Source organism: Bombina bombina, chromosome 1 (genome assembly GCF_027579735.1).
Source record: "Bombina bombina isolate aBomBom1 chromosome 1, aBomBom1.pri, whole genome shotgun sequence".
In the NCBI taxonomy this organism is placed as follows: Eukaryota; Metazoa; Chordata; class Amphibia; order Anura; family Bombinatoridae; genus Bombina; species Bombina bombina.
Window position 1 is genome coordinate 85819714 of NC_069499.1, and position 20103 is coordinate 85839816.

General features: G+C 41.1%; 1 protein-coding gene across 1 annotated transcript in view; it reads right to left on the reverse strand.

Moving 5' to 3' along the window:
- AK7 (adenylate kinase 7) overlaps positions 1-20103 on the reverse strand; it is a 177037-nt gene that overhangs the window by 93044 nt on the left and 63890 nt on the right. The window contains exon 13 of the mRNA XM_053697496.1: positions 11502-11630. Within this exon, the coding sequence (XP_053553471.1) occupies positions 11502-11630 (129 nt within the window). The remainder of the gene's footprint in view (positions 1-11501; positions 11631-20103) is intronic.

Sequence of the window (20103 nt, forward strand, 5' to 3'; positions counted from 1 at the left end):
TTCTTAGGGACTCTTATAGATTCTGTAGAAATGAAAATCTACCTGACGGAGTCCAGGTTATCAAAACTTCTAAATGCTTGCCGTGTTCTTCACTCCATTCCGCGCCCTTCGGTAGCTCAGTGTATGGAGGTAATCGGCTTAATGGTAGCGGCAATGGACATAGTGCCATTTGCGCGCCTTCATCTCAGACCGCTGCAATTATGCATGCTGAGTCAGTGGAATGGGGATTACACAGATTTGTCCCCTCTGCTAAATCTGGATCAAGAGACCAGAGATTCTCTTCTCTGGTGGTTGTCTCGGGTACACCTGTCCAAGGGTATGACCTTTCGCAGGCCAGATTGGACAATTGTAACAACAGATGCCAGCCTTCTAGGTTGGGGTGCAGTCTGGAATTCCCTGAAGGCACAGGTATCGTGGACTCAGGAGGAGAAACTCCTACCAATAAATATTCTGGAGTTAAGAGCGATATTCAATGCTCTTCTGGCTTGGCCTCAGTTAGCAACACTGAGGTTCATCAGATTTCAGTCGGACAACATCACGACTGTGGCTTACATCAACCATCAAGGGGGAACCGGAAGTCTCAAAAATAATTCGCTGGGCAGAGTAACACTCTTGCCACCTGTCAGCAATCCATATCCCAGGCGTGGAGAACTGGGAGGCGGATTTTCTAAGTCGTCAGACTTTCCATCCGGGGGAGTGGGAACTCCATCCGGAGGTTTTTGCTCAGTTGATTCATCGTTGGGGCAAACCAGAGTTGGATCTCATGGCGTCTCGCCAGAACGCCAAGCTTCCTTGTTACGGATCCAGGTCCAGGGACCCAGAAGCGACGCTGATAGATGCTCTAGCAGCGCCTTGGTTCTTCAACCTGGCTTATGTGTTTCCACCGTTTCCTCTGCTCCCTCGACTGATTGCCAAAATCAAACAGGAGAGAGCATCAGTGATTCTGATAGCACCTGCGTGGCCACGCAGGACTTGGTATGCAGACCTAGTGGACATGTCATCCTTTCCACCATGGACTCTGCCTCTAAGACAGGACCTTCTGATACAAGGTCCTTTCAATCATCCAAATCTAATTTCTCTGAGACTGACTGCATGGAGATTGAACGCTTGATTCTATCAAAGCGTGGCTTCTCCGAGTCAGTCATTGATACTTTAATACAGGCACAAAAGCCTGTTACCAGGAAAATCTACCACAAGATATGGAGTAAATATCTTTTTTTTTTTTATTTATGTTGTCTTTTTATTTTCAATTCAAGACATTAGGTGAACAAATAAAAACATAACATAACAGTTTACAGTCATACCATAACATTAAGAATTTTTACCCATAAGGTAGGAGCTAGGTGAGGAAGAATATAGCGTTTATTATGAGGGTTGTCCATGAAATAGGGTTGTACCAAAGTCCAATGTTCATTAAAGTTGTACATCTTGTGCTGTGGCGAAAGAGCACCCTGGTATAAGAAGAGTTAACGTTCAGCATATTAAAAGGCGCACTTGTTGTGTCAAAGATAGGACTAAGGGTTCCCCATTCAATGGGGGTGTTGATAGTTATTACCCAGGACAAAGTGCTCCATAGTTATGTATTAAATACGGTAGACTTATCTCAAAAAATGACACTTAACATATATTAAGGAAAGAAAAGGGAAAAGAGAAAGAGAAGGGACGAAAAGTATAGAATGATAGAATAGAAGAAGAGTATAAGAACAGACGTAGGCTCTCATAATGACTATGTGTAGGGTGCTTAGTCTATCTCCTTTATACCTTCTGATATCATGCAATTACCATCACCATTGGGCTGGGATTGAAATTTCTGCGGGGCAGATCACTCATGGTTCATTACGTGTTGTATTAAGTAGAGGCGGAAATATCACAGTAAGGGAGGGCGGATTTGGATCGCTGTGTATACAATAGGGGGGAGGTTATATGTTGATTAAAATCTACTTAGCAGCAAGTGTGAAAGATTCCCATAGAAAGAGCATATCCTGGTAAAGGGTTATTTGGCCTAATTTGAGGTAGTATAGTCTTTCCAGAAGGAGATTTTTTTGAACTAGTGCTACCCACTCTTGGATAGAGGGAGTCGCCACAGATTTCCATTTTTTAGGGATTAACTGGTTTGCAGCGTTTAACATTAATTGATAGAGGTGTTTTCTTGTTTTACAGGTAATGTCAGGGGGTTGACACAATAAGATTAAGTCTGGAGAGGGTGATAGATTTGTGCTTAGTATTTTATTCATATTTTTGAAAATTCGTGACCAGTAAGGCTTTATATATTCGCAGTCCCACCAAATGTGGGTAATGTGTCCCTCTTGTGCACTGCATCTCCAGCAGAGTTTTGACGCATTTTTGTATATGGATTTTAACCGCGTTGGTGTTAAGTACCATCTCATCGCAATTTTAATATTAGTTTCTTTGGCTTGTGCTGAGTGAGCAGAATGTGTTAGTGTGATGAATCTACGCGCCCAAGTTTTGGGGGTAGTGTTAGTCTTAAGCTCAAGGTCCCATCTTTTGGTGTAGGAAGGGAGGAGGGGAAAAGTATCATGCAGAATTAGTTTATGAAGTTTGGAGATTGTTCCTGGTGTATCTTCTGTTGATTGACATATTTGTTCAAAGGGGGTTAGAGGCCGTGTTAGGTCTTTTATATATTTGTGTGTTGATATGTAATGCCTCACTTGATGTAGTCGAAGCCAGGAGGATAGAAATGGATGGTTTAAGGAGTCTAGTTGGTTTATAGTTTTGAGTTTGTGTGTACTATCTGTCAAGAGGTGAATAGGAAGGGGATTGGTGTGAGTTAAGGAGTAAGGAAGAATCTGGTTAAGGCCCGGGGGAAATTCTGGATTGTTAAGGAGCGGGGTGAGGGGAGAATATCTAGAAGATACTTTGTTCGGTGTTTTGCTAACTCGTCTCCAATCAGACCAAGTCTCATTTGTTATAGATGAGGCTGAAATAATATACTTATTGAAGAATTCAGGGTTCCAGCAAATATTGTCTAATTTATGATACAGGGATAGGGTGTTTTCTATTTGAACCCATTGTTTGGGGTCTGGGCTACAGAGTTTGCACCAGTCGGAGATTCTTTGTAACGAAATAGCTAATTTATAGGAGCGAAGATGGGGGACTCCCAGTCCCCCGTCTTTAGGGAGTTTATACAGCGTGGTTTTATTAATTCTAGGGGGCCTGCGTTTCCAGATATAATCGTTTATGATTTTTTGCAGTGTGTCTAGGTCTTTCTGGATGCCTGGGATAGGGAGAGTTTGAAGAGTGTAAAGGACTTTTGGCAGCAAAGTCATTTTTGCCGCGTGTATTCTGCCTAGCCAAGATATATTCTTGGGTAGCCAAGATGAAGTAAGGGTTTTAAACTCAGAGATAAGGGTACCATAATTTTGCAAGCGCAGATCTGCTGTATTGGGGGTAATGCGGAGACCTAAGTATTTCAAAAATTTTGTCTGAAGTTTGAGGGGGCAGTGTAACTTCAATTCGTCTAGTGATTGATGTGATATATTGATAGGAAGATATTCAGATTTTGTCACATTGATCTGGAAGTTGGAAACAGTCCCGTATAAATCTAGCTCTGAAATAGTAGCTCTTAGGGAGGGGAGCGGATTTGTGAGAGTCAGGAGTATGTCATCCGCGAAGATGGCTAATTTATGGGTGTGGTCTCCAACGACTATCCCATGAATCTGATCATTATATCTTATTTTGGTAGCTAGCGGTTCCAGAGCTAGAATAAACAAGAGTGGGGAAAGTGGACAACCCTGTCTAGATCCGTTTCTAATTTCAAAGGGATTTGATAGCGTGCCATTTATTCTGATTTGGGCTGTAGGATTAGTGTAGAGGGCCATTATCTTTTGGATAAAGGGGTCTGGGAAGTTGTATCGTCTCAGAGTTTCTTGTAGATAAGTCCAGTCGAGTCTGTCAAATGCCTTTTCGGCGTCAGTCGATAGGAAAACAGTCGGGGAGTTGCTTGTCGAAATGTACTCTAGAAGATTGAGGATTTTAACTGTGTTGTCTTTAGCTTCTCTACGGGGCACAAAGCCCACCTGGTCCTGGTGGATTATGTTCGGCAGGATTCTATTAAGACGGGAAGCAAGAATCTTAGAGTAGAGTTTTAAGTCAACATTAAGTAAGGAAATAGGTCTAAAATTGGCTGGAGAGTCCGTATTTTTGCCGGGTTTAGCAATAACAGAGATATTGGCTTGGAGTGTATTGTCTGGGAAGGGATGCGAGTCATTTATGTGATTAAATAAGTCTGTTAGGTGGGGGATTAGCAAGTTCGCAAATGTTTTGTAATATAACCCTGTGAAACCATCTGGGCCAGGGGCTTTATTTTGTTTAAGTTGCCGTATTGCATCTTTTACTTCCGCGGGGGAAATGGGTTTTTCCAATAGTTCGCCTTGTTCTTGGGTCAACTGTGTGATCGGGATATTTTTGAGGTATTGAGAGCATAAATGGCGGTGTTTTTGGATGTCTCTGCCCGGGAATAGGTTGTATAGTTTATGATAGAATGTTTGGAATTCGTTCGCTATAGAATAGGAATCTTCTAAGTGTTTGCCTTTAGATGATTTTATGTAGTGTATATATGTTTTCTGTTGTTGCTTTTTTAGAGCTTTTGCAAGATATTTCCCTGGTTTGTTACCCTCCTTATAGTAAGTTTGTTGGAGAAATAACAATTGTCTTTGTGCCTTGATGTGAAGAATGGAGTTTAAATTATCTCTTTTTGCCTTGAGATCCTCTAGGATCTTATTATCTAGGGGGTTGACTTTATGTGCATAGTCTAGATTAGATATTTCAGAGGAAAGGCGGTCAATCTCTATTCTGTTTTTCTTTTGGATTTGTGCTTTTGCTTTTATAAATTCTCCCCTAATAGTACATTTATGAGCTTCCCAAAGAGATGTAATGTTCATATCTGGTGTGGAGTTAAGCGCAAAGTATTCTACAATATGATTTGTAAAATGCTTGGACTGAATTGGATCTAGTAGGATAGAGTCATCCAGTTTCCACTGGAAGGCTCTAATGGGAGCTGACGGCCATTTAATATGGCAGGAGACAAGGGAATGATCAGACCAGGATGTGTGTTTTATCTGTGATTGTTTGGAGTGGGATAATAGTAAGTGGTCGACTAATATGTAATCTAGCCTGGAGTAATTGCGTTTGGGATGGGAGAAGAAGGTGTAGTCGCGTTTTTGGGGGTTAAAATATCTCCACACATCGTGAAGGCCTAGGGATTTAAATTTCCACCAAATCTTGGTAAGGTTTGGGGTCTTGGTTCTAGACTCTGGGTTTGAGCAGTCAATCTTGGGATCTAAAGGGAAATTGAGGTCCCCCGCTACTATAAGAGAGCCTTTTGATTCTTTCATGATGAAGTCTGAAATGGAGTTCACAAATCTGTCTTGTTTGGAATTAGGGGCATAGATGTTAATTAAAGTAATCGGTTTTCCATAAAGTAAACCTTTTAGACATATGTATCTACCTTCTTTGTCTGAAATGCATCTTGTCTTTGTAAATGGGATAGATTTGTGGACGAGGATGCTGACCCCATTGATTTTCTTGCTAGGGTTTGTGCTATGATAATGATGTGGGTATTGTGGGGAAAAGTATTTGGGGATGTTTTTAGATTTGAAGTGTGTCTCCTGAAGCATCAGTATGTGTCCTCCTTTTTTCTGAAGGTCATTAATGGCCATTCTTCTTTTTTGGGGGCAATTTAATCCTTTAACGTTTTGTGTAAAAACAATTAAATCATGTGATGTATGATTACTCATTTTGTGTGTATGAGAAGGGATGATTCATTTTGAGAGATGGTAGTTTGTCTGGTGAGATAGACTTTACGTGTGCTAGAGTTCTGAAGTATGAGAGGAGAGAAAAGAAGAAGGTTAAAAGAATTAGGGGAAGAGAGAAAGATATTGAAGAATGGAAGAAACAAATTTCAGTTAGTACATTAAGTACATAAAACATTCCTATGATGAGGAGAAAGTCTCCCAACTGCATGAGAACAATTAAACATTATTGCTAACAACAAATAGGCAACATTGTGTAAATAACAAATGTATCAGTATACACTAAGTGGGTTGATAAACAGCTTAATTTGGGGGAAATTTAGAAACAAGGGATCAAGTCCCGATTTATTTTGAGAAAGACTTCAACAGGGGCAAATAGAAACTCCCCTATGTGTCTTAAATAACCAGAACAGTGAAATATAAAGGTGATTTATAAAGGTATGGATAACCTCTGTATGTCAATGTCAGCCTACTTCACCTCTAGGAGACATCTGGGGTTGAGATGGTTTCTGCGGCCTTTTTTGACGGGCTGGGATCCACTCCTTCCTCTGTGGGAGGGGTGGGGGCATCGTGGCAAAACGATCCTTGTTGTGGGAAGAAGGGCACTCATTCAGCTGTGGTGGTTGGATGTCTAGTTCTTTGCAGATTGCAGGGATGTCGTCTATGGAAGAGCAAGTCATACGTCTGCCCCTCCAGAGTATTATCAGATGAAAGGGGAAGCCCCATCTGTATGGGATATTTCTTTTTCTTAGAAGCGTTGTTAACGGCTTAAGATCCCTTCGCTTGGAGAGTGTCCTTTGAGATAGGTCAGCATACATCTGGATCTCCACATTTTCATGTTTGAGGGGTTGTTGCTCTCTAGCAAGTTTCATTAATTCTTCTTTTACTTGGTAATTGGTGATTCTAACTATGACATCCCTCGGCGGTTGATCAATTTGTGGTTTAGGGCGAAGGGCTCTGTGAGCTCTATCAATATCAATTTTTTTCGGTATTTCTTCTTTTTTCAGGGCGTTGAAAAAACTTTGGAGGTATTGTTCGAGGTCTGGTGTAGCAATTGTTTCTGGTATACCTCTCAACCTGATGTTATGACGTCTGCTGCGGTTTTCAGCATCGTCTAATTTGTCCTCCAACTCTGAGATGTTAGCGCCCTGACGTTGGATAGTATTGTGGAGCTCTGATATAGCTTCTGCTTGTGCTTCTTGTGCATTTTCGAGAGTATCTACCCTTTGTCCTATTTCTGAAATATCCTTCTTTAAGTCTGAAATTTCTTCTTTTATGCATTGCTTGACTTGAATTATTAGTGAAGAAAAGTCTTTTTTTGAAGGGATAGAATTAAAAAGCGCTTTTGGTATAGTGATATTCTCAGCAGATTGTTCTCCTTCAGATTCAGAAGAGCTTTGACATGAGGGTAAATCAGGTGGATCTACATCATCTGCAATATTGGTTTTAGCTTCTAGGGTCTTAAAAAAAGTGTTCACAGTGTGAGATGTAGTTTTCAACTGCTTGCTGCTTTTATTTTGCTTATTACCTTTTTTTGGCGACATTTTAGTAATAGCTGAGAGAGGGATGTGTCATCAGATGTTGCCCAATGAGGAGTGAGAGGAGTCCCCAAGATCTGTGACTTTAGTGGCCCCTCTAAGGACTTGTTTAGATTAGATGATGAGTGATCCTTGTTAAGATAGATAAGGACACCCCCAGGGCCCTCTACCAACACTATCTTGATGGGTTATAGCTTAAGTATTCTTTGGAGTAATCAAAGTTTGCCCCTCTAATTGTGAGTCATAGATCTGAATTATATGAGCATGCTGGGAATAGTCCAGAGCCTCCGGTATTACTTTATAAGGGGTAGTTGTAAATAAAAAGCACTGGTCAGAAACGTGTATGGAGACTCATTGCAGGGTAGCTGATCATGGGTCTGACCGGCGATATAAGTTTTCCCTGTGGTGCCACATATCAGTGCTGCTCGCCTCTGTTAGAATTACAAGTTGCGTGTGAAACTTTAGGGTAGGCTGCGGCCTACCACGGAGCTCACCTTGTCTTCTATGGGCCGGATTTTGTAGCCCACCGTCTCACTACTGCTTCCAGGAGCTCTATAACTGATCCGGTCAGCCAGTAAATATAGGCAGGGAGCTCCGGTGCTGCGGTGTTGATTCGTGACTTGCCGCCGGTGATGAGGTGATCGCGGTAATGCGGTACAGTTACGGGAGGTGCTCCTGTGCTGTCATTTGTGAAATAGCCTACTCCGGGGTGAAGAACCTCAAGTTAGATGGATTAGCCACTCAGTGCAACTGTTAGACAGGCTAAGGCATGAGCCTATATCGTCCTCATACAGATAGGGCTGAGGAGCTCTAGAGGAAAGCAGCCATCTCCTAGGCTGGCAAGCTCCGCCCTCATGGAGTAAATATCTTTATTGGTGTGAATCCAAGAATTACTCATGGAGTAAGGTTAGGATTCCTAGAATATTGTCTTTTCTCCAAGAGGGCTTGGACAAAGGATTATCAGCTAGTTCCTTAAAGGGACAGATTTCTGCTCTGTCTATTCTTTTGCACAAGCGTCTGGCAGAGGTTCCAGACGTCCAGGCATTTTGCCAGGCTTTGGTTAGAATTAAGCCTGTGTTTAAACCTGTTGCTCCCCCCTGGAGCTTAAACTTGGTTCTTAAAGTTCTTCAAGGAGTTCCGTTTGAACCCCTTCATTCCATTGATATTAAACTTTTATCTTGGAAAGTTCTGTTTTTGATGGCTATTTCCTCGGCTCGGAGAGTCTCTGAGCTATCTGCCTTACAATGTGATTCTCCTTATCTGATTTTTCATACGGATAAGGTAGTTCTGCGTACCAAACCTGGGTTTTTACCTAAGGTGGTTTCTAACAAGAATATCAATCAAGAGATTGTTGTTCCATCGTTGTGCCCTAATCCTTCTTCAAAGAAGGAACGTCTTTTACATAATCTGGACGTAGTCCGTGCCTTGAAGTTTTACTTACAAGCTACTAAGGATTTTCGTCAAACATCTTTCCTGTTTGTCGTTTACTCTGGACAAAGGAGAGGTCAAAAAACTTCGGCAACCTCTCTTTCCTTTTGTCTTCGGAGCGTAATACGCCTAGCCTATGAGACTGCTGGACAGCAGCCCCCTGAAAGGATTACAGCTCATTCTACTAGAGCTGTGGCTTCCACCTGGGCCTTCAAAAATGAGGCCTCTGTTGAACAGATTTGCAAGGCTGCGACTTGGTCTTCGCTTCACACTTTTTCAAAATTTTACAAATTTGATACTTTGCTTCTTCGGAGGCTGTGTTTGGGAGAAAGGTTCTTCAGGCAGTGGTTCCTTCCGCTTAATCCTGCCTTGTCCCTCCCATCATCCGTGTACTTTAGCTTTGGTATTGGTATCCCACAAGTAATGGATGATCCGTGGACTGGATACACTTAACAAGAGAAAACATAATTTATGCTTACCTGATAAATTTATTTCTCTTGTAGTGTATCCAGTCCACGGCCCGCCCTGTCCTTTTAAGGCAGGTCTAAATTTTAATTAAACTACAGTCACCACTGCACCCTATGGTTTCTCCTTTCTCTGTTTGTTTTCGGTCGAATGACTGGATATGACAGTTAGGGGAGGAGCTATATAGCAGCTCTGCTGTGGGTGATCCTCTTGCAACTTCCTGTTGGGAAGGAGAATATCCCACAAGTAATGGATGATCCGTGGACTGGATACACTACAAGAGAAATAAATTTATTAGGTAAGCATAAATTATGTTTTTGTTTAGTTTTGCGAAAAGAAGTTAACAAAACCTCTTTTCTTCAAATTTTAATGTAGAGTTACTATTTAATTGCTAAATGTTTAACTATATTTATAAAAATTATATATAATGCAGTCTATGAGTAAGGCTCCATAGGAGCTGAAACGCGTCAGACAAGCCCATCTTTTGTGCTCCTAACGGCCCTTACACTCTGGCCATGCTACTCTTTTGCCTGCAATTAGTTTCAAAATAATTGTTTTTGCAGAGCTATGCTGTTTTTTATACGCAATATCTAATAAAGGAACCTTGTTTTGAGCTGTTTGTCTGGACTTCCTTCTGTTTTATATATATATATATATATATATATATATATATACACATTAATATATATCACTAATATATATATATATATATATATATATATATATATATATATATATATATTAGGGCTGCAACAACTAATCGGTAAGTTTGATCATAAAAATAGTTGTCAACAAATCTCATTATCAATTAGGTGGTAAGCGATTAGTTGGTCAGTTGCACAGCACCAACTGCTTTAATCTGATGATCTACTGCAACTAAGATTGTGCAAAAAAATTGAATTTATTTATTTTTTTAATCTTTTTTCTATCCGATTAATCGGATATTAATCATCCGATTAATCGGATATTAATCATCCGATTAATCGGATATTAATCATCCGATTAATCGGATAAAAAAAAAAAAAAAAAATGTTTGCACAATACCATGTGCAGGAGTTCATCGGATTGAAGCAGCTGGTGCTGTGCAATAAACCAACTAATCCCTGACCACCTAATTGATAATGAGATTCTTTAACAACTATTTTTATGATCAATCTTACCGATTAGTTGTTGCAGCCCTAATATATATATATATATATATATATACACACATACAAAACAGTAACAAGCAATAGTGCAAAAATAAAATGCTGTAACACATTAGAGCATTTACTTTTGCACCCTTTAATTATCTAAATGTAATGATATAAGTCTAGTGTGACAGTTCCAGAGCTTAATAAATTCTCAGACTCTTTAAACTTCTCAGGGTTTAAAGAGTCAACAAAATATGTTATTTGATCTGGGATCAGGGGTGTCCAAACTTTTGCATACAATTGTATATATACTGCAACGCCCCAAGGCAGAACATGCAGCATGTATTCAGAAAGAATAAGACACATGCAGGAACTGTTAGCGCATTCTCTTCAAATAGCACTTAGCTCTGGTTACACTGTGTAAGTTTTACTTAACACAGTGCTGCCAGAGCAATACACTATTGAAGAGTACAGTCAAATATGGACCAGCGTTGGGAAGCAACAGTGCGCTGATTGATGACTGGCTCTCAGGGATTTTTTCAACCTCATCCCCTAGCCTTTCCTGGTCTGCAAAGCTGTGATTTCTGAATTAAGATACTCTTGTGAGTAACATACCTTTTTATTACTACATTTTTACCTTATAGTTATGTTATGTTACACAAATTTATTAAAGTTATTTTAAAAACTTAACAAAATGTATTTTGTTTTCTCTGCAGCTAATTTGCAATGGAATTTTCCACTGCTGCAGTGTATTATAAAAGTTTTTAAAATGGCTTTTTTCTCCAAATCAACAAATTGCAATTTAGCTGCTGCTTTAGTGTAACTGTCAAATTTAAAATTGATTTTCATTTTTATAATGACCTGCAGAAAATTATTTAATAAAAAATATCTTGTTGCATAAAAGTGAAAAAAAGTTCTACCTCTGGTAACAGTAATTTTCAAAAACACTATTGGAAAGTTTTTTTAAAATTGGACGCTATATCTGAATTATGAAACTTTTTTATTTTGACTTCATGTGCCATTTATTAAGATGAGCCTTAACATCACTTATGTCAATTCCATATAAAACATTAGACTGCAGTATTTGTTCTGGATTAAATACAGACAACTGAAACATAAGAATGAAGCAAAAAAAAAAAAAAAAGAAGAAGATTATAATAACCTACAGTTAAAGAGCTCTTTTGCTTGTTCGTAGGTCTTGGGATAACCATCCAACACATAACCTTGATTCTGGCAAGGCATGGATTTTAACATTTCCCGCATAAACTTGATCACGTAGGTGTCATCCAAACGGCCTATATTTATCAGAACAAAATTAGTTACCAATAGTGACAGCTGTCAGTTGAGATTTTAGATCTTTAACAAAAGGATAGAGTGCCCTCTCCCAAATTTCCATCTTTTAGTACACAAAACATAAAGGGCTAGATTACAAGTGGAGTGCTAATTTATTGCAAGCCTTAAAAATGGGCGCACTATAAATAATTAGCGCTCTTAAAAATTAACCAGAGATTTGAAAAAACATAATTTATGCTTACCTGATAAATTTATTTCTCTTGTAGTGTATCCAGTCCACGGATCATCCATTACTTGTGGGATATTCTCCTTCCCAACAGGAAGTTGCAAGAGGATCACCCACAGCAGAGCTGCTATATAGCTCCTCCCCTCACTGCCATATCCAGTCATTCGACCGAAACAAGACGAGAAAGGAGAAACCATAGGGTGCAGTGGTGACTGTAGTTTAATTAAAATTTAGACCTGCCTTAAAAGGACAGGGCGGGCCGTGGACTGGATACACTACAAGAGAAATAAATTTATCAGGTAAGCATAAATTATGTTTTCTCTTGTTAAGTGTATCCAGTCCACGGATAGTCCATTACTTGTGGGATACCAATACCAAAGCTAAAGTACACGGATTATGGGAGGGACAAGGCAGGAACTTAAACGGAAGGAACCACTGCCTGTAGAACCTTTCTCCCAAAAACAGCCTCAGAAGAAGCAAAAGTGTCAAATTTGTAAAATTTTGAAAAGGTGTGAAGTGAAGACCAAGTCGCAGCCTTGCAAATCTGTTCAACAGAGGCCTCATTTTTAAAGGCCCAGGTGGAAGCCACAGCTCTAGTAGAATGAGCTGTAATCCTTTCAGGGGGCTGCTGTCCAGCAGTCTCATAGGCTAAGCGTATTATGCTCCGAAGCCAAAAGGAGAGAGAGGTTGCTGAAGCTTTTTGACCTCTCCTCTGTCCAGAGTAAACGACAAACAGGGCAGATGTTTGACGAAAATCTTTAGTAGCCTGTAAGTAAAACTTCAAGGCACGGACTACGTCCAGATTATGCAAAAGACGTTCCTTCTTTGAAGAAGGATTAGGACACAATGATGGAACAACAATCTCTTGATTGATATTCCTGTTAGAAACCACCTTAGGTAAAAACCCAGGTTTGGTACGCAGAACTACCTTGTCTGAATGAAAAATCAGATAAGGAGAATCACAATGTAAGGCAGATAACTCAGAGACTCTTCGAGCCGAAGAAATAGCCATCAAAAACAGAACTTTCCAAGATAAAAGTTTAATATCAATGGAATGAAGGGGTTCAAACGGAACTCCCTGAAGAACATTAAGAACCAAGTTTAAGCTCCATGGGGGAGCAACAGTTTTAAACACAGGCTTAATCCTAACCAAAGCCTGACAAAATGCCTGGACGTCTGGAACTTCTGCAAGACGCTTGTGCAAAAGAATAGACAGAGCAGAGATCTGTCCTTTTAAAGAACTAGCTGATAAGCCTTTGTCCAAACCCTCTTGGAGAAAGGACAATATCCTAGGAATCCTAACCTTACTCCATGAGTAGCTCTTGGATTCACACCAATAAAGATATTTACGCCATATCTTATGGTAGATTTTCCTGGTGACAGGCTTCCGAGCCTGTATTAAGGTATCAATAACTGACTTGGAGAAGCCACGCCTTGATAGAATCAAGCGTTCAATCTCCATGCAGTCAGTCTCAGAGAAATTAGATTTGGATGATTGAAAGGACCTTGTATTAGAAGGTCCTGCCTCAGAGGCAGAGTCCATGGTGGAAGAGATGACATGTCCACTAGGTCTGCATACCAGGTCCTGCGTGGCCACGCAGGCGCTATCAGAATCACCAATGCTCTCTCCTGTTTGATTTTGGCAATCAGTCAAGGGAGCAGAGGAAACGGTGGAAACACATAGGCCAGGTTGAAGAACCAAGGAGCTGCTACAGCATCTATCAGTGTTGCTCCTGGGTCCCTGGACCTGGATCCGTAACAAGGAAGCTTGGCGTTCTGGCGAGACGCCATGAGATCCAGTTCTGGTTTGCCCCAACGATGGACCAGTTGAGCAAACACCTCCGGATGGAGTTCCCACACCCCCGGATGAAAAGTCTGACGACTTAGAAAATCCGCCTCCCAGTTTTCTACGCCTGGGATGTGGATCGCTGACAGGTGGCAAGAGTGAGAATCTGCCCAGCGAATTATCTTTGAGACTTCTAACATCGCTAGGGAACTCCTGGTTCCCCCTTGATGGTTGATGTAAGCCACAGTCGTGATGTTGTCCGACTGAAATCTGATGAACCTCAGTGTTGCTAACTGAGGCCAAGCTAGAAGAGCATTGAATATTGCTCTTAACTCCAGAATATTTATTGGGAGGAGTTTCTCCTCCTGAGTTCATGATCCCTGAGCCTTCAGGAAGTTCCAGACTGCGCCCCAACCTAGAAGGCTGGCATCTGTCGTTACAATCGTCCAATCTGGCCTGTGAAAGGTCATACCCTTGGACAGATGGACCCGAGAAAGCCACCAGAGAAGAGAATCTCTGGTCTCTTGATCCAGATTTAGTAGAGGGGACAAATCTGAGTAATCCCCATTCCACTGACTTAGCATGCATAATTGCAGCGGTCTGAGATGCAGGCGCGCAAATGGCACTATGTCCATTGCCGCTACCGTTAAGCCGATTACTTCCATGCACTGAGCCACTGACGGGCGTGGAATGGAATGAAGGACAAGGCAAGCATTTAGAAGTTTTGATAACCTGGACTCCGTCAGGTAAATTTTCATCTCTACAGAATCTATAAGAGTCCATAGGAAGGAGACTCTTGTGAGTGGTGATAGAGAACTCTTTTCCACGTTCACTTTCCACCCATGCGACCTCAGAAATGCCAGAACTATCTCTGTATGAGACTTGGCAATTTGAAAGCTTGACGCCTGTATCAGGATGTCGTCTAGATACGGAGCCACCGCTATACCTCGCGGTCTTAGAACTGTCAGAAGTGAGCCCAGAACCTTTGTAAAAATTCTCGGGGCAGTGGCCAACCCGAAGGGAAGAGCTACAAATTGGTAATGCCTGTCTAGAAAGGAAAACCTTAGGAACCGATGATGAGTTTTGTGAATCGGTATGTGAAGGTAGGCATCCTTTAAGTCCACTGTGGTCATGTACTGACCCTCTTGGATCATGGGTAGGATGGTCCGAATAGTTTCAATTTTGAATGATGGAACTCTGAGGAATTTGTTTAAGATCTTTAGATCCAAGATTGGTCTGAAGGTTCCCTCTTTCTTGGGAACCACAAACAGATTTGAATAAAATCCCTGTCCTTGTTTCGTCCGCGGAACTGGATGGATCACTCCCATTACTAGGAGGTCTTGCACACAGCTTAGGAATGCCTCTTTCTTTATCTGGTTTGCTGATAACCTTGAAAGATGAAATCTCCCTTGTGGAGGAGAAGCTTTGAAGTCCAGAAGATATCCCTGACATATGATCTCCAATGCCCAGGGATCCTGAACATCTCTTGCCCACGCCTGGGCGAAGAGAGAAAGTCTGCCCCCCACTAGATCCATTTCCGGATAGGGGGCCGTTCCTTCATGCTGTCTTGGGGGCAGCAGCAGGCTTTCTGGCCTGCTTGCCCTTGTTCCAGGACTGGTTAGGTTTCCAGGCCTGTCTGGAATGAGCAACAGTTCCCTCTTGTTTTGAAGCGGAGGAAGTTGATGCTGCTCCTGCCTTGAAATTTCGAAAGGCACGAAAATTAGACTGTTTGGCCTTTGATTTGGCCCTATCCTGAGGAAGGGTATGACCCTTGCCTCCAGTAATGTCAGCAATAATTTCCTTCAAGCCAGGCCCAAATAAGGTCTGCCCCTTGAAAGGAATGTTGAGTAATTTAGACTTTGAAGTCACGTCAGCTGACCAGGATTTAAGCCATAACGCCCTACGCGCCTGGATGGCGAATCCGGAATTCTTAGCCGTTAGTTTAGTCAAATGAACAATGGCATCAGAAACAAATGACTTAGCTAGCTTAAGCGTTCTAAGCTTGTCAATAATTTCATTCAATGGAGCTGTCTGGATGGCCTCTTCCAGGGCCTCAAACCAGAATGCCGCCGCAGCAGTGATAGGCGCAATGCATGCAAGGGGCTGTAAAATAAAACCTTGTTGAATAAACATTTTCTTAAGGTAACCCTCCAATTTTTTATCCATTGGATCTGAAAAAGCACAACTGTCCTCAACCGGGATAGTGGTACGCTTTGCTAAAGTAGAAACTGCTCCCTCCACCTTAGGGACTGTCTGCCATAAGTCCCGTGTAGTGGCGTCTATTGGAAACATTTTTCTAAATATAGGAGTTAGGGAAAAGGGCACACCAGGTCTATCCCACTCCTTGCTAATAATTTCTGTAAACCTTTTAGGTATAGGAAAAACGTCAGTACACACCAGCACCGCATAGTATCTATCCAGCCTACACAATTTCTCTGGAATTGCAACTGTGTTACAGTCATTCAGAGCAGCTAATACCTCCCCAAGCAATACACAGAGGTTCTCAAGCTTAAATTTAAAATTAGAAATCACTGAATCAGGTTTCCCCGAGTCAGAGATGTCACCCACAGACTGAAGCTCTCCGTCCTCATGTTTTGCATACTGTGACGCAGTATCAGACATGGCTCTAATAGCATTTGCGCGATCTGTAACTCTCCTAACCCCAGAGCTATCGCGCTTGCCTCTTAATTCAGGCAATGTAGATAATACCTCTGACAGGGTATTATTCATGATTGCAGCCATGTCCTGCAAGGTAATCGCTATGGGCGTCCCTGATGTAATTGGCGCCATATTAGCGTGCGTCCCCTGAGCGGGAGGCGAAGGGTCTGACACGTGGGGAGAGTTAGTCGGCATAACTTCCCCCTCGACAGAACCCTCTGGTGATAATTCTTTTATAGATAAAGACTGATCTTTACTGTTTCAGGTGAAATCAATACATTTAGTACACATTCTCCTATGGGGCTCCACCATGGCTTTCAAACATAATGAACAAGTAGGTTCCTCTGTGTCAGACATGTTTAAACAGACTAGCAATGAGACTAGCAAGCTTGGAAAATACTTTAAAACAAGTTTACAAGCAATATAAAAAACGTTACTGCGCCTTTAAGAAACACAAATTTTCCCAAATTTTGAAATAACAGTGAAAAAATGCAGTTACACTAGCAAAATTTTTACAGTGTATGTAATAAGTTAGCATAGCATTGCACCCACTTGCAAATGGATGATTAACCCCTTAATACCAAAAACGGAATAACAAATGACAAAAACGTTTTTTAAACAGTCACAACAACTGCCACAGCTCTACTGTGGCTTTTTACCTCCCTCAATACGACTTTTGAAGTCTTTTGAGCCCTTCAGAGAAGTCCTGGATCATGCAGGAAGAAGCTGGATGTCTGTGTCTGTAATTTTTGCTGTGCAAAAAAACGCTAAAATAGGCCCTTCCCACTCATATTACAACAGTGGGAAGCCTCAGGGAACTGTTTCTAGGCAAAATTCAAGCCAGCCATGTGGAAAAAACTAGGCCCCAATAAGTTTTATCACCAAACATATGTAAAAAACGATTAAACATGCCAGCAAACGTTTTAAAATACACTTTTATAAGAGTATGTATCTCTATTAATAAGCCTGATACCAGTCGCTATCACTGCATTTAAGGCTTTACTTACATTACTTCGTTATCAGCAGCATTTCCTAGCAATTTCCATCCCTAGAAAAATATTTTAACTGCACATACCTTATTACAGGAAAACCTGCACGCTATTCCCCCTCTGAAGTTACCTCACTCCTCAGAATATGTGAGAACAGCAAAGGATCTTAGTTACTTCTGCTAAGATCATAGAAAACGCAGGCAGATTCTTCTTCTAAATACTGCCTGAAATAAACAGTACACTCCGGTACCATTTAAAAATAACAAACTTTTGATTGAAGAAATAAACTAAGTATAAAACACCACAGTCCTCTTACGACCTCTATCTTAGTTGAGAGTTGCAAGAGAATGACTGGATATGGCAGTGAGGGGAGGAGCTATATAGCAGCTCTGCTGTGGGTGATCCTCTTGCAACTTCCTGTTGGGAAGGAGAATATCCCACAAGTAATGGATGATCCGTGGACTGGATACACTTAACAAGAGAAATGTAGATTTGTATTGTATGTCACAATGTATGTACAATGATAAAGAATCACACATGCTTGCCTTTTTTACAGCAGAGCAAAAAGAGGAGGCGGCATTGTAATTTATGTTGACAATTCCATAAAGTACACCCCCTTACAACAATTTAGCTCTCTTACCACCTTTGATTTCCTTTTTGGCACAATTCAGATCTCGTGCAGTAAATCAATCATTGTTGCATGAATCTACCGCCCACCTAGCTCCCCTGTGCATTCCCTTTCTGACATAGCCCATCTCCTTAGTGAAACCATAGCTCAAAACCCAAAAAGTGAAATTTTGGTCTTTGGAGATTTTAATATTGATTGGCTGAATCCTAAAAACAATAGTTCTTGCTCACCATTTAAGACTTTGCAGCTAACGCAATTAATCTCCTTCCCAACTCGCATAAACATTAAAAGCCATAACCACACCCTGCTCAATTGGATTCTCTCCACTTCTCCTGACCGAATCCAGGAGGCAGGTGTTCTCCCTAACAGTTTCAGTGACCACTGCTTAGTGTACTATGTGTGCAAAATAAAGGCTACTAAATCCTCTCCCAAGGTTAAAATCACCAGGTCCTTCAAAAAATGTAATCTTCAATAATTTCGAAATGAAATCAAGAACCTCCCCTGGCACAGATTAAACCTAATTCCAGATTTAGACTCTGCAGTTGAATTCTTTCAGTCCGAACTCCAACAAGTTTGGAATTTGCATCCCCTGCTGCGTAAGGTGAGAGTAAAAGGAGTGCATATGAATTGGATCATAGTTTACATTATTCAAATGTACCAGTTTCGGGATTCATTGTGGTCAAAGTTCAAGCATACTGGCTCTATGAACGATCACTGTGTATATAGAAAATGGCAAAATATATGCACTAAACAAACAAAATTGGCCAAGGCCCAATATTTCTATGAAAATCTGAACAATAACATATCAAACCCTAGAGAGTTTTGGAAAGTCATAAATAACTTACACACTCCCCCAATCCACTCCCAACCCTCCACTGTCAAAAGTGGACAACCAAACCCTGCAACTTCCCTTAGAAGTAGCAAATGCCTTTAACAATTATTTTGTCGGATGCTCCACCACCCTGATTGACAAACTAATAAATGACACACATCCTGAAACTACAAATGTGGATCAGGCCCCACTAAATCTGTAAAGACCCAATATAGAGAAGTTAAATTTTGGACCTGTACCCATCAATGTCATTAAGAAACACCTTAATAATGTAAAAATGAAAAACCAGTCTGGACCTGATCAAATCCCAGCAGTGCTATTGAAGCTCAGTGCGCCGGCGATTGCTAAACCTGTCACAACCCTAATTAACGAATCCTTGGAGTATGGATACATACCCAAACTTTGGAAGACTGCAAGAGTAGTGCCTATCCATAAAAGTGGTGAGTTAACCTTGGTTACTTACTATCGCCCAATATCATTGCTCCCAGTATTGTCAAAAATCCTAGAAAAATGCGTGCATATGCAACTATGTGAGTATTACCAACAATCTAACTATCTGACCCCTGTTCAATCAGGTTTTTGGCCGAATCGCTCCACTACAACTGCCCTCCTAAAAGTTTGCAATGACATCCAAACTGGCATGGAATAAGGAGACCTAACTGGAGCAATTTTCCTTGATTTTGCAAAGGCCTTTGACACAGTAGACCACGACATACTACTGCTCAAACAAAAAAACTAAGGTATTGGTGATCGTCCGCTCACCTGGTTTCGATCATATGTATCAGATCGATCACAGTATGTCTCCATTTCTGACAGCGACTCCCTCCCTCTCCCAATCACGTGTGGTGTTCAACAAGGTTCCATTCTCGGCCCCCTACTATTCACATTATTTATAAATGATCTGCCAAATATCTGCAAATCCTTAACTGTACACATGTATGCAGACGGCACAGTAATCTATGCAAACAAATCCGATCTGCCGCAGCTTGAGGCAGTGCTCCAAGACCAGTTCACAGATTTAGAAAAGTGGATCTCAAAAAACAAACTCTTTCTAAACACTGACAAAACTGTCACAATGATCTTTGGAACGGTACCTAAATTACACAAACTACAAAATTCCCATCTACGCATCAAAACAAATTCAAATTGCACACTGGCCGCAGTCTACTCAAAGTTTCAAATACTTGGGTATGTTGTTAGACCCCAGTCTATCTTTTGGCCTCCACATAGAAAAACTTGCATCTAAACTTTATCCAAAACTAGGTGCCCTGTACAGAAACAAATCCTGCCTCAGCCCTACAGTAAAGGAAAAGATTGTACAGCAAATGCTGATGCCAATCATGGATTATGGGGATG